Genomic DNA, 18259 nt, shown 5'->3' with positions numbered 1-18259 from the left:
CCCGACCCCCTTCTCTTTCAGTTAATCGTTGCAGAACGGTCGCGCTGATTGCACGTGCAGGAGCGGAATTTGTGTATTTGCGTTATTCACGTATTTCTTGTTTTAGTTTTTTTGTATCTATGTCTAGTTAAAATGTATACATCGATGTAATTATTTGCTGGTGCATTCTTCTAAAATGTATTGATAAATTTTTATAATTGATTTGGATAAGTGTTGCATCATTTTTAGGTTATAATACTTTTATTCCAAAAATCGTGTCTTTGGACAAAAGTAACACGGCACTCTGTGGACGAAAGTAACATGTTACTTTCGTCCACATGAAAATTTGATGCGTAGTTTAATACATTTTTTTTTCTAGGATGCCGCGAAATCGAAAAAGAACAACATCTAGAGGGACCATTGATACAGCTGTTTATAAAAAAGCAGCAGAGGAACATTTGAATGACAAAATAAGTGTCAGAGCAGCTGCAAAAAAATATTGTCTCTGCCATGTTACTCTTTCCAGATTTATCAAGAAACTGAAATCTGGTGATACATCAGCAAGAGTCGGATACCACAGCGTTAAACGTGTTTTTTCTGATAAAGAAGAAAATATTCTTCAAAATTACATTATAACTTGTTCAAATTTATGTTATGGATTCTGGCCAAAAGAAATAAGAAAATTGGCTTATCAATTAGCAGTAAAATATGACAAACAATTTCCAGCGACATGGCATAACAATCAGCTAGCCGGTACGGAATGGTTTGCAGGATTTTTAAATCGGCATCAATCTCTATCTCTTAGATGTCCCCAAGCAATCAGCTTACCGCGTGCAAGGAGTTTCAATGAAAATAATGTTAACAAATTTTTTAATAATTTAACAAAGGTCATGGATAAATATAAATTTGAGCCTAAGGATATATGGAACATGGATGAAACCGGTGTTACCACTGTTCAGAGGCCAAATAAGATTGTAGCGAAGCGCGGAATGAAACAAGTAGGAGCGCTGACGTCTGCGGAACGAGGGAGAGATTAGTTACTGTGGTTATTAATGCTCAAGGAGGTCATACGCCGCCATTCTTCGTTTTTCCTCTGAAGCGGTATCAAGATCATATTATTCGAGATGGTCCTGTTGGATCTGCTGGTGCAGGTAATGCAAGTGGCTAAATGCAGGAGAGCGAATTTTTACTCTTCTTGGAGCATTTCAAGAAACAAGCAAGACCTGAAGAGAAATGTCTGTTTTTGCTCAACAACGATGAGTTGCACTTGTCAATCAAGGCCTTTGATTTTTGCAAAAATAATGGGTTTGTCTTATTGTCATTCCCTCCACATTGCACACACAAATTACAGCCACTAGACCGTGCGACATACGGACCATTTAAAAAAATGATTAACACTGCCGCTGATAACTGGATACGCAATAATCCCGGTAAGACAATGACAATCCACCATTCCTGGTATTGTTAAAGAGGCTTTTCCTCTTGCAGTTACTGATGCAAATGCTATAGCAGGATTCAAATGTACCGGAATAAGCCCATTTAATAGAAACATATTCACATCTGTTGACTTTGCGCCTTCTGCTGTAACGGATCGACCACCGATAGCTTCTGTCCAAAGCAATTCTAGCAATGTTCAAAATCTGGTCATTGAAGAAGGAAGCGCTTTTCATAATAATCAAATGGAATCTCAAGTTATGAATCCCGAACCGGGTTCAAGCGGATTACAAATGCAGAATAATTCACAGTTTGATTTAAATGCGACATGATGCTGCACATATTTTTTCACTCGAAGATATTCGACTCTTCCCGCGTGCTGGTCCAAGGCTCAAAACAAACAGAGGACGTAAGAAGCGAAAGACTGCAATTCTAACATACTTCAGAAAAAATAGCTATAATATCTCCTCTAAGCCCCCTAAAGAAATGTAGGCGAGAAAAATACACACCAAAATCCGCGTACGGCTCTTATAGTCAATTTAATTCTTAATATATACATATATTTGATAAAATTAAAATTTATGTATTGTATGTATTGTATGTATTGAAAGACTGTTTTGTAAGGCGGCCGTTATTGTACATCGATTGACTTTCGATCGGATTACAGGTATACGGAGAGTCGCCTCTGGTTCCCTGCGGACACTTGGACGTGCACTCTGCGATATGATGTCGGGGAGTACACGTGGCGTTCGGGCCGCACTCGTGGCCAGTACATGGGTTGCTGCACGTGAAGCCGATACACGCGCGATTGTCGGGGCAATCTCTGTCAGTGAAGCACATACGCTGACAGCTCGTTCGGGCGTCGCCGGTGTAGCCGATGGGACATATGCACACTGGCTGCTTTTTTCCAATATTATCAGAACCTATTATGCAAATCGCATTCGTACCGCAGGGATTCGACTCGCAGAGATCACCTAAAAGCATAGAGACACGTTTTTTTCAAGAATAGTTTCTTCTTCCTTTTCTTCTCGACTCTGCCAATTAATAATGGCAGAATTCAAGAAAAATATCAATACGCTTAGTAAGCAAAATGTTAGCAGTATGTCGACAGATCGGCAGCAAATTCAATCAGAGTATTGTGGCAGATTGACATCAACTGCGTCAGCATTGAGCTTGTGTTTTGTCAGCAGATTCTGCTGACATAACATGACAGCAGATTGGCAGCAGAAATCGAACAGATCTGCACAATATGTTTGATGGCAGATTGGCGGCAGAAACCGAGCAGATCTGTCAAACACAATCTGGCAGCAAATTAACGGCAGAAATCGAGCAGGACCTGCAGTTCCTTGCAATTTGAACATAAATAATAAAATTGAATATTTTTAAATAAATATAACAGGTGCGTAAGATGATGTTATCGGTTAATTATAATTTTCTTTTCATAAATATGACATTTAATGTATAACATATATATGTTATATCGTAGTTATATCTCACATAACAAATGTTTAATTTAATTAAATTTTAATAATAAATTAAATTGTAAAAATAAATTAATTTTTAAAATTTATGATATCATTATTTATATGAGAATTAAATTTTTGCTTCAAATAGAAAGTAAATCAATAGAAAGTAAATGGATAATTTTCCATTTACATTCTATTGATTCTAATCAGTTTAAAACTGATAGAAATATACTTTTGATCTTTTATTAATAGCTCACGACTTGCAGACTTTATATGTATTTTTAACAGAAACTTGATTGCGAGAAAATACATCGCACAGCGGTAAGCAAAGAAACTATTAAATAACTGCAAAATGCAGATCCTGTTGTCAATTTGTCATCAGATTGTGCGCACGCAAACCTTGCTCGATTTCTGCCACCAATCTGACATTAAACTGCGTTGCGCAGATTCCTAGCAGATCCTGCTCGGTTTCTGCCGCCAATCTGCTACGATAATTCTATACAAATCCTACTTGGTTTCTGCTACTGACCTGCTAACAAATTATGTCAGCAGGTTTTGTAACTTGCCAACATTCTGCTATCATTATTTCATATAACAGATTTTGTATACAATCTGCAGTTTTTTTGCTAGCAAAAATATATAGCAGACGTTTGGCAAAATCTGTTCAAACAGATTGACTGTCTGGGCGTATATGTATACATAGAACAAGCATTACGTCTACAGAGTGAGATAGTTGTTTTGACACTATTGCTTTCTACTCTATCGTACAGAGAGACTATGACCGCTCTCCTAGCTGTCAAGACTGTCGAATATACTGTTCTTGACAGTCAATAAAAGGTTCTGTTCTTTTCAACTGAACAAGCTGCACTAATTCTTTCCAATATGGAGTAAAAAGAGATAAACTCTGAATTAGTGCAGTTAGTTCAGCTGAAAAGAACAGACATAAAGATAGAGTGAAAAAGAAGAGTATTTTTAAACAATTATCTTACTCTGTCTTAAACTGCCAATTCACAGCTTCACTCGCTGCTACAGTAAAAGTATCTATAGGAATGCTTGGTCTATGTATGTCCTCATTGAGAAATATGGCATTTAATAGTTGCTAATTGCTTACGCGGTTCGAATAAGATGTTGCACCTAATGAAAGGATTGCCAGTTGTGTGTCTCGGGCAGCTACAATTGGGTGTGATACCATATAGGTTGCAATTGGCGTTCACTCCGCAAAAGTCTTCGCACGGATTCACGCATTTTTGAAACCGGCAGAGAGGTGCCGACGGCGAGCACTCAGAGTGGACGGTGCACTCCAGTTGACACGAGACATACGGATTTCCTATCCATGACTGGAGCAAAAAATAACAAATCGATATCGTATACGGGATTTTGTTTCGTCATTGAGAGTCGCTTAGTCAGACTTGTAGATCTTTTCTCGCGTCGAAGGGTAACATGGGGATATCTTACTTTCGGGCAAGTACAACTTGCTCGGTGGTTTACGACGTAGCATGCTGCGTTTTTTCCGCATTTGCAAGGACTCTTACATCTAAACGACGATGAACACGCGAGATGTTGAAGGCACTCGCTGTCGTTCTCGCATTCGTGACGACACCCAGCAAAGGGGGAACCGATGTAATCCGGTAGACAAGTGCAGCTTGGCACTTCATTGATCAATTTGCACTGAGTATTCTTCCCGCACGGATTTTGTTTGCAGACGAATTCTATATTGCACATCAAATATTTCTTTGATGATAACTTGTAACATTTTTTTATCAATAGATTTCATCATAACTGAAATAAATGGAACGTATGTATGAGAAAGAGAAAGAGAGAAAAATATTTAAAAATTATCGTAAAGAGTGTATAAATACAATTTCAAAAAATTCTTTCAAACCATTCTTTTTACGACAAAAATTTTTAGACATTTTTGTTATTAATTTTTGTTTTAAATTTAAAAAAATTTTATACATACGTGGATCGATAACTTGACAACCCAAGAACGGATCACCCTCGTATCCTGGTAGGCATTGGCAGAATCCCATGTGGTTTCTGGTCACACAATTCGTATTTACGCCGCATAGTCCCACGCAAGGATCGACACATCTCTTGTTTTTACATATTCTATTGTAATTACATGCGGCGTTGTCTGAAACGTTGATAAATGTATTAAATAACACTGCATCAACTTAAGTAAGGTGCGTTGCAAATTTAGATTTAATTAAAACAATACATTATATATTCTCTTTGTCCTACAAAAGGATATATAATTGTAGCAGATTTACTCACCTAGACATTCAAATGCACGATGACATAGCGAAGGGAGCGGCCGTAAAAGAGATAGATTGTAGCACGAACATACTCGCCGTTTTCTTTGTATTAACGTGCGACATCGCGCGTTGATTCCACAGATCATATTGCAACTGTCTAGAAACAGAATGACTCAGTATTAATGGCATTAAATGGTTTGCATAATATAAATATGACTTACCATATTGAATTACTGATGACTGAATATACTGCCTATCGTTGATCATCATGACGAATAAAAGAATAAACAAGGCTGCGGTTTGCGAGTAATGCATTTTGCCACTATTTTCTCTGTGTGTATAACAGTAATAATAATTCAAAAAGATCTATTTTTGAAAAAACAAAAAATAGATGAAAAAGATATTATATAAAAAAATTAAACGTAGAGGGGCAAAATGCGAGCCAGGAAGCGCAAGATGGGCGGCGGCAAGTAATTAATTTCCTTACAATAAAAGTATTCAGATGTTTCGGCCCCCAGTATTGGGCCATTTTCAGTATCAAAGGGATTACAGAGTAATTGAAAAATCTAAAATAATACAAAATTGAGTGTATATGAAACAAGAAATGGGTATGGTACTTATTCTTTACTTATCTTACCTCTTACTTATCTAATTAAAAGAGTCGAGATAACAATTAACGAGAACTCTGTGGCGTGTCGGACATACCGCACTTGTCAAGCGTTTACGATACAATGTCAAAAGGCAAGTAATAAATCGGTTATAATGGCTGGATTCCGTAAAGCGCATATGCGCGCATTATATTTCTATAATAATAGAAAATGCGCGCATATGCGCTTTACGGAATCCAGCCATTATAACCGGTTTATTATACGTAACGTGTACTATAGATAAATGCGCGCATATGCGCTTTACGGAATTTAGCCAATATAAACATATACAAATGAAAAAGAAGCAACAGTGACATAAAAATTTCTTAAAGCTTTCAATCATCAGTGACTTGTCTAACAGATCTGTGTCACTTCTTATTATTTCATCTACACTTTTGTATTATTTTAGATTTTTTAATTATTCTGTAATCCCTTAGAAACTGAGGATGGCCCAATACTGGGGCCGAAACGTCTGAATAAATTTACTTTTTTATTACAAGGAAGTTAATTATTTACCGCCGCTCATCCTGCGCTTCCTGACTCGCATTTGCCATTCTATGTACAATTTTTTTTTATATTCATTATTTGGAGCCAAATTTGTTTTTTTCTTGGAAAATATTATACTTTGAAAATATCTTTTTCTTTCGTATCGATTTATATTTTTGTATAATGCGAAAAATAATGGATAGTAGAGAAAAGTTTATAATCCAGATAACTAGACAAAAATTTGAAAAGTGAGTGAAATGTATCCACCTTTACTTGCAACTTTATGCTCGGAAACGCAAAGAGAAGACTAATGAATTACCCGTGATCGCACAGGATAATGAAAGTGCGAGGACCCCACCATCTAAGATGTGCGTGCAATCTTCAGCGCCACTTTAAATTTCGTCTACGTGCGGCCTTGTGTTGATTGTGTTGATGCTTACGCGTTTTTTATAACGCGTTCGATTTTGATTTTTCACTTTTTGTCATTATTGATTATTACGTGCGCAGATATATGCTCGATCCAACTGCAACGTAATTTAAGTAAAGTTTGATAGACTTGTTGTTCAATTATATTATCGTACATCGGTTTTATATCACGTTATATCTTCTTTTCGTCAAAATTTTCAAGAAAATTGCATAACATGCTAATATAATTGCAAGACAAAAATGTAGATAAAATAAAAAGATGTGTTATACAGGATGTTTTCTTTTAAGTGATACGGTTAATTATCTTAAAAATGAGACGTTTTTGGAAAAAATGTTTTCTATGAAAGGTGTAAAGTTTCGAGGGGAATATAACATCGTGATTCAGGATTGTCTCTAGGTGGCGTTTTTCAATGTCATTTAGAAGCGTTTTTCAATGTTAAAATAGTTTTCTTAAATGGAACCATCAATTTTTTGCGATAAATCAATTTCTCACAATATTCTGTATAAAAGGTTATAAGAATAGGATGGCCAAAAAGTGAATAGTTTACGAGATATTTTAGACTTTAGTTTGACATAATCTTACATGAACTATGAAAAAACTCGTAAAATATTCATTTTCGATGATATTATACTCAATACTTTTATGCACAAAATAATAAGAGAAATCAATTAGTGTAAAAAAAAAACACAGTCGTTTTTAAGAAAATATATGTAGCTGCTAGTTACAATTTATATATACTTTTTCTTGAAAACAACTTGTATGTATTTTCTTTACACCAGTCTAAGCAACTTTAAATTCACATCTTGCTTGGATTTCTTTTTCGAATTGAAAAAAGTCTTCAAATCTGAATTTTTTATGGAAAGGACTTAAAAAGACGAACACTTTCACACCTCGAACGTTTTTTTAGGATTTTCCAAATGGTAGTTATGATTTATTGAAATTGGCTTTTTTCAAACTTTGACCCAAAAACTTCTGAACGGGTCAACGTATCAACTTTCGGTTTGCGCCAAAAATTTTCTTCTTTTTATGCCCTTTCACGATATACTACAATATGGGTGGTTCCATTTAAAATTTCTGAGTTGGGGCACTTCCTTGAGGGGACAACCCTCGATATTCCCTTAAAAGAGTAGCCCCTCGAAATAATCAAACACGTATTTCGCGGTTTTTCATAATTTTGAGCTGCTTCCAAAATAAAAGAGGTGGGTCTGAAACACTGTATGACGTATTCCACGTGAAAAAGATCCTAAAAATAAACTGCGTAGGATTTTTAAAATGATCATGAAAACATGTTAGTACACATATTGTATAAAGTTAATGGTAAAAAAAATAAGTATTATATACCTTACATCCAAGATATTAGAAATAAAACGTTTTAAGAAAATTTTTTTTATGACATTTGTAGCTATAAAATTACAAAATATACCAAATTTTCATAAACATGAATTCTTTAGGATTTTTTCCGTACTTTCAGATAAAAAAGTTTATTTTAATGAGAAAAATTTAAGTGTAATAAAAAAAATCTATTTTTTAGTTCTATAAGTACATAAATAAAAAAACTTGCACATTGCTTCCTCACCATTCTATTTCGCTCATTAATCTTTCTCTATGAGCAAGCTAGTTTTACAATTTTGGCTTCCTAATAGAGGAAGCTTAATGAGCGAAATAGAATGGTGAGGAAGCAATGTGCAAGTTTCCAATTTGCACACTTGTTTCATATAAAATAACATTTTTTGTCACGTATATATATGTGTGTATGTATGTATGTATGTATGTATGTACTTCCTTTTGTATGTTCCTTTCGTATGTTTCTTTCGTAAAATTTTCATTTTTTGAAAAATTTAAAATTTCATAAAAAATAAATCCCTTTACCGATTTTCGTCAAATTCAATACCAACCAACCTTTAATGATAATCTATTTATGTAAAAAAATTTGAACTGATATCTCAAAATTTACGGAAATTAGAGCAATCACGCCCTTTTTTTAAAAAATTCAAAATTTTATAAAAAAAGAACCACTTAGCCGATTCAAGCCAAATTCAATACCAACCAATCTTTAATGATAATCTATTTGTATAAAAAAATTTAACCCGATATCTCAAAATTTATGGAAGTTAGAGAAATCACGCCATTTTTTAAAAAAATTAAAATTGGATTAAAATCTAAAACACTTTATGAATTTTTCTAAAAATTACAGTAAATAAAAGTGTTGTACTACTTTACTTGTGTGCAAAATTAAAGCGCTGTAGCTCAAGCAGTTCTTGAGTTATGGACGTTTGAAAAATCCGTAGATGGATACATACATACATACATACATATATACAGACATTTTATAAAAATGTGATTTTTCGATGTTTTGGAACATTCTAAACACATTGGCATAGAAATCCGAAAAAAAAATTTTTCACGAAAACAAAGCTTCCTCTATGAGGAAGCAAAATTATATCCACTTTTAAAAATCTGAAAAAATTCTCAAAAATACTTCAATATATGTAGAATATAGTAGCATAAAGGAAATTTTGGGATCGCAATGGGATTCACTCGTAAACAAATATTTTTTCCAAACAAAATTGAAATTTCAGTTAAAAGCTCAATAATATCAATTTTTTAATTAATCTAATTATTTAATACTACATAAATAATAAATTTTTTACAAATAACTATAAAATAAAAAAATTATTCTGGAGTCTTTGTTTTTATATTTTTTAGATTTATTTATTTTAAAATTAACTTTAGTATATTGTTTAATTTAGCGCCAAGTTTTTAATTAAAATTTTTTTAATTAATTTTTTTAATTGTATAAATTTTTAATTTTTGCATAAATTTTCAATTTTTCTATTAATTTTTAATTATGTCTTTTTGTGTTTTGTATTCTCTTTTTTTGATTATTATGATTTTATTTGAGTTTGCTATTTCCAGTATAAAAGGAGGTCTAATTATACAAATCTACTACAACTTCCAGTGCAAAACGAGGTTCAGCTCACCGAGTGTTATTTCGGAAACGAGATCTATAATTATATGATTTTTTACTTTATTTGCAACTTTAATTTTTCGCCGGCGCGCGTGCACTTGGCGTCTTTTTTGATCTTTTTTGAAAAAGTAAGTTTTTAGGTTTTTTTAACCTTTAACCTTATACAATATGTGCACTAACATGTTTTCATAATTATTTAAAAAATTCCAAGCAATTTATTTTTAGGTGGACCGTTTTCACGTGAAATGCGCCATATATATGTATAGTATAATGATATAATATTTTATAATATAAATTAAAATATTATTGACTTGGTAGTTAAAACGGCGTCCTGCGGGTACAGTCTTGCTAGCATTTCGTTAGGTACGTAATGCGTGTTTTCGAATTTAGAAAAATACCGGCCTATTTCACTATTTTCCATCCAGCTGTTAAAGTCAGCGCGTCTAAATTAAAATGGGGATATGTGCACGCTCGACAATCGTGATTGCAGCGTGATTGCAGTCGTCGCGAGATAAGCCAGATAAGCGCGGCACGCGAGTCAAAGCAATGAGTCATCATCTGAAAATAATCATGACACTCGCCGATAGAATAAAGATGACGCATAATAAAGACATAATCAGAATATAAAAAGAGAGCATCGAGAGAATCCCTAGACTCGATTAGTCAGTATGTGACTCTCTCCCATACAAGATCATTCGCTTAAACTCCGCTCCGACACAGTCCGTCGCAGAAGAGTGCTTCGACAATTGCTTCGATAATTACTTCAACAATTTTACTTCAACATTTACTTCGACAATTTAAATACAAATAACACAACAAAACGAAAATAAAAAATATATTTATGATAACTAAGATAAACTAAATAATAAATTATAAATGAGATAATAAAGAAAATATATAATTAAGAAAAATAAAAATAACTAAATTTAAAAAGAAAAAAAAATAAATCAAGAAAAAATTAAATATTCTTTTGTATTGTGTACAAAGAAATAAATGTAGATTAAAGAAAAATAATTTAAAATAAAAATGCGTCTAATGATATTCGTACCTTCTACCACATAACACATTTCGTTCTTTTCAGTGAGAATTAAATAATGTGTTTGTTGTTTGATAGCACTAAAATTATTACAGTTCTTCAACGGCAAAACAGGATCCCATATTTTGCTTGTGCAGAACTTAATATTATGTTATATATAATTAATTTATTATATTATTATTATTATTTATAATAATTGTTATTATAATTAAATTTGTATGTTATTGTGTATGTGTTATCGGAAATGACTTCAGAAATTTCTTTTTATTGTTGTTTATTATATATTAATATGTGTGTAAGAGCATGTGTATAGTGCTGACATACCACTTTTATTCGTAATCCAGTGTATTAATGTTTACTTCACGCGGCATAATCATCAAAGTTTTATTATATCAGTTCTTCAAATTCACAAATATTTCTAACATCTGTGGTAGTATCTGAAAAATAGGAAACATGAAAAGAGAATTGCAAGCATAAAATTGATTATATTATTGTAAAAATTAATAGAAGTAATTACCAACCTCTTTAACTGCTATAACAAATGAGTGTTTCACGGCACGTGTTCTGAAGAGCAACAGTTTATCGTCAATACAATCTGGAAACTTCGCAAGTTATGTTAAATCATTTTGCATTTTCTAATCATTAGTGGCACTGTAAACAAAATATACATATATACATTATATACATTATATACATTTAGATAACACACTAGTTTACAAAATAATAGTTTTTCTTTCATTATTTTACACTAGACAAGGTATTTCTTATAGATTTTTGGATGCTGAAAACAATACCGCAAGTCAATTTTCATCGTCAGGTTTCCAAAATAGTTGAGGTTTAATATGCACAAAAAATGGCTTTTTTGTGATATTTGAGATTTCTTTGTGAAAATTAACGTTATCTGGAAATTCTGATCAGATGTCATGAATGTATATTGTTTATACCCTATAGAATGTATTTTTTTTATTTCGATATTTTATTTTTTAGTCATGTTAGGAAGGATTTAAATACAGAATTTAGCTGAAATAGCAAATATTCCGCCTATAATGATGAAGTCATATAATTATAGTTTGTCATAATTTGTAGTTTAGGGTTATCGATACACATACACAGTGTAACTTATCGTGATAGATTCCACTAAATGTATATATTTATATATAGTGTCTCATTTTAATTGCTGACCTTAAATTTTTTAAAACAAATGCATTTTTGAAAAAATGTTCCAGACAATAGTTGTATAGTAAAATCAATTTTGGAAAAAATAATTTTTTTCAAAGAACTTTTTTTCCTCAATACCATCTCCATACGAGAAGTAGTTCCCAGTTTTAATCTTTTATAACATGGCTAAAAAATAAGATATTGAAATAAAACAATGCATTTTATAGGGGATGAACAATACATTCATGATATCTGATCTTATCAGATAACGTTAATCTTTTTTTAAAAAAAAATCTCAAATATCACAAAATTTCTGTGCCAGAAATTACAATACGAAAATTAATTAGAAAAAGAAGCATAGGGTCCATGGCGAATTAGTGTCGACATTTAATATTTTAAGATGAGCCAAACATTCATCGCTTGTATATATCAATAGTATATTGTTTACAGAATATTTTTGTACCAAGCAGACACCAGCGTACAAATTCTTTTATTTAATATTTATAATAAATGAATGCGCCGCATAGTGTCCGCAGCGACATAGTGTCAATTTTTACAATTTTAAGACGAGTAACTTAACACAACTTTCAATAGTAGGGATACTATGCCAATTCTAACCCGGGTTCTCCGAGGGGGGTGCGGGGCGGGGGGATCTTCGGGGCGAGGGGGGTATGACGTCACGCGAGGCGGGGGGATCTTGTAGGCGAGGAGGTATGACGTCACGCGGGGCGGGGGGGGCCTTATCGCTGTGCGGGAGACGCTTATTGCATATTGTTTTTCATAAACAAAACAGCGTATTGTATTACTTTGAATTATCTAACATGTGTTATTATAAACAAAACACCGCAAAGTGAGCGCCGATATTCGGCCGCCCTCGCGGTACTTCCCCTCCCCACCCCATAAGGCGACGCGCTTTGGCGGTACTTCCGCCCTCCCCCTCCCCTGCCCATAAGACTGCGACGTTTCTTCCTCATTGTTTAGGAAGAATTCTTTTGCGATAATGTTGCCGATATTCGGCCGTCCTCGCGGTACCTCCCCCTCCCCTCCTCCATCTGAGGGGATCTTGGAGAGTCGCGCTTATCGCAACGCACCCGTCAACGTCTCACCGTCACCGTCACCGTCTCACCGTCACCGTCACCGTCTCACCGTCACCGTCACCGTCTCACCGTCACCGTCTCACCGTCACCGTCTCACCGTCACCGTCACCGTCTCACCGTCACCGTCACCGTCTCACCGTCACCGTCACCGTCTCACCGTCACCGTCACCGTCACCGTCTCACCGTCACCGTCACCGTCACCGTCACTGTAAACAAAACAGCGTATTGTATTACTTTGAATTATATAACATGTGTTATTATAAACAAAACACCGCAAAGTGAGCGCCGATATTCAGCCGTCCTCGCGGTACTTCCTCTCCCCTCCCCCATAAGGCGACGCGCTTTGGCGGTACTTCCACCCTCCCCCTGGACATGTACTGCACCCAGACATGTGGAAGATGTTTACGCTGAATGGAACTTACAAGTGGATCGACGCGTTGCCACGACTCGTATCGGTTTACTACGCGCGCAAGCACCGAACAATCGGCATGCGACCCGCCGACGTCACCCCTGCGATCGCTGATAAACTTTTAAAAGTATATAGTAACATAAAGATTGCCGCTCCGGCGAAATTCAAAGTAGGTGACCCGGTACGCGTTAGCAAGTACAAGAAACTTTTTGAGAAGGGTTACACACCAAATTGGACAACCGAAGTGTTTAAAATTGTTAAAGTGCAGCGTACTAATCCCGTAACCTATCTACTCGAGGACTATCGCAAAACATCTATCGCTGGAGCGTTTTACGAGCACGAGTTGCATAGCGCGAATTATCCGGACGTATATCTCGTGAAGAAAGTACTGCGCAGGAGGGGTGACGAGGTTTACGTGAAATGGCTGAGATTTGACAATTCGCACAACTCTTGGATACATAAGGATAATACATAAGGATAATACAATTTAATTCATACAAACTGTATTTATTAATTACTCAAAAATTAAAAAATATATAATGTGTACAACATATAAAAGTATTTGAAATATAAAAATATACATGAAATATGTGAAATACAAAATCTTTATTAATACTTTATTTTTTAATACTTTATTATTAAATCTTTCCGTTCCAATATATGAAATACATACACATATGTTACATAACATTATATCGCACATACATTATATTACATTATATTTTATAAGGGTATCTGGTAATGTCCCCATGGTAATGTGTCGGTCGAATCAGGTATGATATACCGCTTGTCATCGTACGGACTTAGAGCAATTTTCGTCTCGCGAATGGTGTATACTTCATGCAATTTCGATCTTATACATGATTGACTACGTGTCATTTCAATCTCTTCATTCAAACACCGCGTATAATCGTCAAACGTTATCGTTCTCGCGACGACGTTACTCTTAACACCTTTTGCTTTTTTAGTGTCCTTCTTGCCATCCACTCGAAAAGAGTACATTTTTGCTCTAAGCCCTACAAATTCCGTCATTATCGCGCCGTTATTTTCGTCCTTCATAAGACCCGGTATCTTTTTATTCACGAGCGGTATACCATACGCATTGTCCACAGTGTAATCGCTTGTATCGAATCTAGCGATATCACGTTTCATATTTTCATACACGTCTTCGCATTTAATATGGTATATTAGGCTGTCTGTGTCGGTGTACATTACCCGGCATCTGTCACGATACAGCGGTGACATGTATTCATGATGAAATTCATACAAACACGTTTTAGAGATGTCGAGTATACACATGCCAACATAAATTGGTTTGTTAAATTTGACTTCAAGTTTATGTAATTCTACGGCAATTAAATTTTCCGAAAAGATGCTTCTACTGTGAAAATTTGGTTTAGCAATCATCGCCTCTGCTCCGTATCGTCCGTCCCACTTTGTCAATAATTTTACATCCACATGATTTCGAACGTTTTCCATAGTTTTACCGAATACCGCGTTGTTCATCAATTTGTACAAATTTTTCTCAAAATCATTTTTCGCTTGTGTTCTAAATTTTGTATTTAGTTCAATGTAATCGCGGAGCCATGCGGATTGAGTGAATTGTAATACGCGATGTATCTTTACGATACGAAGACCGTGACGTGTGCACTGCTGCAGGTTGCGGTAATGTATGACGTAACGCTTTTTGTCATATAGCGTTGCAAGAAGCTTATCTTCCCGCTTGCCGGGCGGCTTGTCGCGCTTCGGACAGAACGGTAGGTCAATGTGCGTGTTGTGTTTACTTTGCGGGTACTCTAGATCGACCTCGAGAATATAACCTGTGACCGAATCCGGAGCGATCGCGCTAACGTCAAAGTTTGAAACGTCTTCGACCCATCGAAAATCGGCATAAGGCAATGGTTGGCACATTGCCCATCCGTACAAATTATTTACATCGAAATACATAAGGTATGACGATGGTTTCGATGAGTCGTATGACTGCATGTACTTGTTATTAGCATGCGCGTATCTGTTGGAACATTGACTTAGACCGCCGCGTATACCCCGTTCGATAAACATAACCATGTCGATATCGGTAAGCAATTCAAACGTAATATTTGTATGTTTTAACATGGCGTCCCATGTATATCCGGGAAGTGTATAATAATACGCAGGGTCGAGTCCATAACTCGCGATGCAAGTGTCGCGAAAATTTTCAAAAATATCTGCTAATAACAAGACATCAGTTTTTAAGTACTGATCGCTATATTCGCCTAGAGTTCGAAGGCAGAATCGATTCCAGACGTTCTCAGCGTGCGCGTAATCGCTCTTGGATACAGTGTCACCGGTCAAGGAACTATAAAACGATTCGCGCGGCGGTAAACGCGTGTCCTGCAGCTTGTCCACGCAGTCAATGTACTCGTATGGAAAGACACCTTTTCGCGTCAATAATTCGAAATTGTGAGCGGATAATGCGGAAAAATTGAAACGTAAAATTTTTAACTTATTCTTATCGAGAAAAGATGCTAATTTGTCAAGACTAGCACTGAGAAATTTGTATGAATCGATGAATCGTAATTTTATGCAAGCTTTACGATCTTTGTCGTCGTCGGTACTATTGACAGTCTTTGTAAATGAAATGTATTTTTCTTTTGTTATTGGAAGCACATCTACGCGTCCTTCGTATGCGGTAGCTATTTCTTTTATGATAAAATGTGCGTCGTAACCGGATAGATTGTGGAAAACTACAGGAATGATATAAGAGTCTTTGTAATTTAGATTGCAGTTTGAGTGTGCGGGACCCCTGTATCGCCCAGTTAGATGACAATGATCGCGTACTCGATTATCGTCCGGTGCAAACGGTTTTTCGCAAATGTGACATTGCGTGGCGCTATGAAATTTTTCCCACTCGTCTGATGTTAAATTTATCATGGGGACATTGGTGGACAGAATACCCTTTATGCGATGCGCTAATTCCTCGAGTTTGTTGGCGAACCACGCGACACAATCGGCGCCACGATAAGATCGGTATGCGGATAATGTTTCATCGTACGAGCATTGCACGTAGTACCCAACGTTAAATACCTCGTGATGTTGATCGTATGACACGTGTTCCGATGTCTTCCTCAGCCCACACTCCAAGTCGGCGTACACTACAAACGGAAGCCGCTCCTTTCTGTTGTAGTTGCCGAAACCGAGCCATTTATCCTTATCGCTTGGTAACCGGATAGCGCAGTCGTTCATTTCTCCACAGTCTACCGTATGTGCCTGCAACTTGTCCTCTGATCCGAAATAATGCAAGCATCTGTGAAAGAAAAAAATTACAATTTTATTTACAATTATTTTATATAATTTACAATAAATATACGTACCGATTACAGATATATTTCTTGTGACCATTTTTACTCAATTGCGTGTTCACGAGGCGAGACAGATTTTTTATGTATGCGAAATGTCCAACGTTGTCGTCCTCCTCCTCCACGTACAGCAAATTCACATGTTTTTCTTTTTTCTGATCGGCGAGTCGTATCGGAAGAATTGATAGTTCCTTCTTCCTCTCGATACCGTACACGTTGATTGAGATGTTATTTGCCAGTTCAAACTTTTTTATTTGATTCAACGTCATCGGAAACTCAATGTTTTGTAAATTTAACACTGTCGTATAGTGTGGATATGAAGACTCCCGTTCCACATGTCTTTTAGCGGGGTACAGAGCGGCCACCACTGACCACCCGAAACACGCATTGTCCATTGATAGCACATTAATTACCGCTCTCTTCGTCATAATTTCTCGCGGTAATTTAATATGACATCCCGCGCGCATAGGATTGCACTTGTTGACGTTGACCGTAAGATCGAGGATTCGTGACAATGCCCATCCGCTATCACGTTCCTGAAACTCTTCGAGAGACGTCAATGTGGTTTCGATGACGTGCCGCTCATACCACTCGCGTAAATCGGACGTGCTAAAGAGTTCATAATTTCTTGTGTTAATACTTTTGTTGGCGCGCTTATCACCTGTCACAAACTCACCGTTAAACACAGTATTTACTTTTACACAGTTGTGTATTTTTATAACGTCTTGCACTTGCTCGAGTACTACACTACTAGCATCTTCCAAAAATTGTCGCGGTTCGATATAGTCTGCGTTAATCACCGCACCGGTCAGTATACGATTTTCAAACGCGGTATCGATTTCTCGCCAAATGAGACTTCCCGCGTTATTGTCGCCACTGTAATTACCACCACTGTATATAAACTGTCTCTGCAATCGAGTTTTTGCACCCTCGAGTCGCGCGATTCTAGCAACCAAAGATTGTCTATTTCCGATCGAGAGTCGCGGACGCTTGACACGGCTGTTTTCTTCGAGCAGTTTGATAAATTCCTCGCAGCGCAGCGCCCATTCAAAATACTCGCCCAAGGTGGCGATTTGATGGGACCGCTCCAATAGGTCGCGTTCAGTCTGCTCGATGTTTTCCATTTTTCCACACTTTTTAAAATCACGTTCTATAGAGCACTTGCACCCGCTATACTTTTTTCGACCGACGTATCTGTGCGCTTGCAAATTACGTACTGTGGTTTGAAGTGGCAGCAGTCCTTATTATATTTCGTCTAATCATTTCTCCCCCTCTTCATGATTAACGGATTGTTTAATTACATATCAGAAAAATGATCTCCCTTCATCGCGTTATCGCTTTTGACACAAAGCGGCCGGACATCGGCGCTCATTTTTGTTTATAAAAATTCAAGCGGCCGGACATCGGCGCTCCCTAAACAATGAGAAAGAATCCCGCTTAGGGGGAGGGGAAAGGTACCGCAAAGGCTGCCGAATATCGGCGCGTAATCCAACACGGTCTTTTACCGCGAAAAAGAGTGAGACGGTGACGGTGACGGTGAGTACTCTGCGTTGATACCA

The 18259-nt window shown here is 36.2% G+C and overlaps 3 protein-coding genes across 7 annotated transcripts; 1 reads left to right on the top strand and 2 right to left on the bottom strand.

The window, feature by feature from the left end:
* Nucleotides 1-350: 350 nt before the first annotated feature.
* On the top strand, nt 351-1902 carry LOC145945414 (uncharacterized). Its single transcript, XM_083054402.1, has 3 exons — nt 351-732; nt 867-1409; nt 1468-1902. Exons 2-3 carry the CDS (start codon nt 1148-1150, stop codon nt 1743-1745), a joined length of 540 nt encoding a protein of 179 aa, XP_082910528.1. The 5' UTR covers nt 351-732; nt 867-1147; the 3' UTR covers nt 1746-1902.
* Nucleotides 1903-1919: 17 nt separating this feature from the next.
* Nucleotides 1920-11350, bottom strand: LOC145945406 (uncharacterized). 5 transcript variants are annotated; one of them, XM_083054387.1, is made up of 9 exons: nt 11220-11350; nt 11023-11135; nt 6535-6791; nt 5356-5465; nt 5154-5291; nt 4840-5013; nt 4335-4588; nt 3991-4216; nt 1920-2387 (listed from the first exon to the last, which is right to left on the bottom strand). In XM_083054387.1, exons 4-9 carry the CDS (start codon nt 5447-5449, stop codon nt 1993-1995), a joined length of 1281 nt encoding a protein of 426 aa, XP_082910513.1. In that variant the 5' UTR covers nt 5450-5465; nt 6535-6791; nt 11023-11135; nt 11220-11350; the 3' UTR covers nt 1920-1992. The 5 variants fall into 5 exon arrangements, with proteins under 5 accessions (XP_082910513.1, XP_082910510.1, XP_082910515.1 ...); XM_083054384.1 differs by having other exon boundaries at nt 5356-5500; nt 6587-6791; XM_083054389.1 differs by having other exon boundaries at nt 6587-6791.
* A 2678-nt stretch (nt 11351-14028) lies between these two features.
* Nucleotides 14029-17940, bottom strand: LOC145945398 (uncharacterized). The gene is made up of 2 exons (XM_083054363.1): nt 16716-17940; nt 14029-16648 (listed from the first exon to the last, which is right to left on the bottom strand). The coding sequence occupies exons 1-2, from the start codon at nt 17822-17824 to the stop codon at nt 14086-14088; spliced, it is 3672 nt and encodes a 1223-aa protein (XP_082910489.1). The 5' UTR covers nt 17825-17940; the 3' UTR covers nt 14029-14085.
* Nucleotides 17941-18259: the final 319 nt, after the last annotated feature.

This window comes from Prenolepis imparis, unplaced genomic scaffold (assembly GCF_030444845.1).
Source record: "Prenolepis imparis isolate NDT839.2.m4 unplaced genomic scaffold, iyPreImpa1.0 SCAF_14, whole genome shotgun sequence".
NCBI classification, from domain to species: domain Eukaryota; kingdom Metazoa; phylum Arthropoda; class Insecta; order Hymenoptera; family Formicidae; genus Prenolepis; species Prenolepis imparis.
Note: the sequence above shows the minus strand (reverse complement) of the source record. Positions and strands in the feature narration are given on the sequence as shown.

Coding starts and splice junctions, on each gene's coding strand:
- LOC145945414 (XM_083054402.1), top strand. CDS start 1,148: ATGCAGGAGAGCGAATTTTTACTCTTCTTGGAGCATTTCAAGAAACAA. Junction 1,410..1,467: donor CTGGATACGCAATAATCCCG/GTAAGACAATGA, acceptor TTCCTCTTGCAG/TTACTGATGCAAATGCTATA.
- LOC145945406 (XM_083054384.1), bottom strand. CDS start 6,628: ATGGTGGGGTCCTCGCACTTTCATTATCCTGTGCGATCACGG. Junction 5,501..6,586: donor ATTATCCTGTGCGATCACGG/GTAATTCATTAG, acceptor TTTCAAAAATAG/ATCTTTTTGAATTATTATTA. Junction 5,292..5,355: donor GTCATCAGTAATTCAATATG/GTAAGTCATATT, acceptor TTCTGTTTCTAG/ACAGTTGCAATATGATCTGT.
- LOC145945398 (XM_083054363.1), bottom strand. CDS start 17,824: ATGGAAAACATCGAGCAGACTGAACGCGACCTATTGGAGCGGTCCCAT. Junction 16,649..16,715: donor AAGAAATATATCTGTAATCG/GTACGTATATTT, acceptor TTTCTTTCACAG/ATGCTTGCATTATTTCGGAT.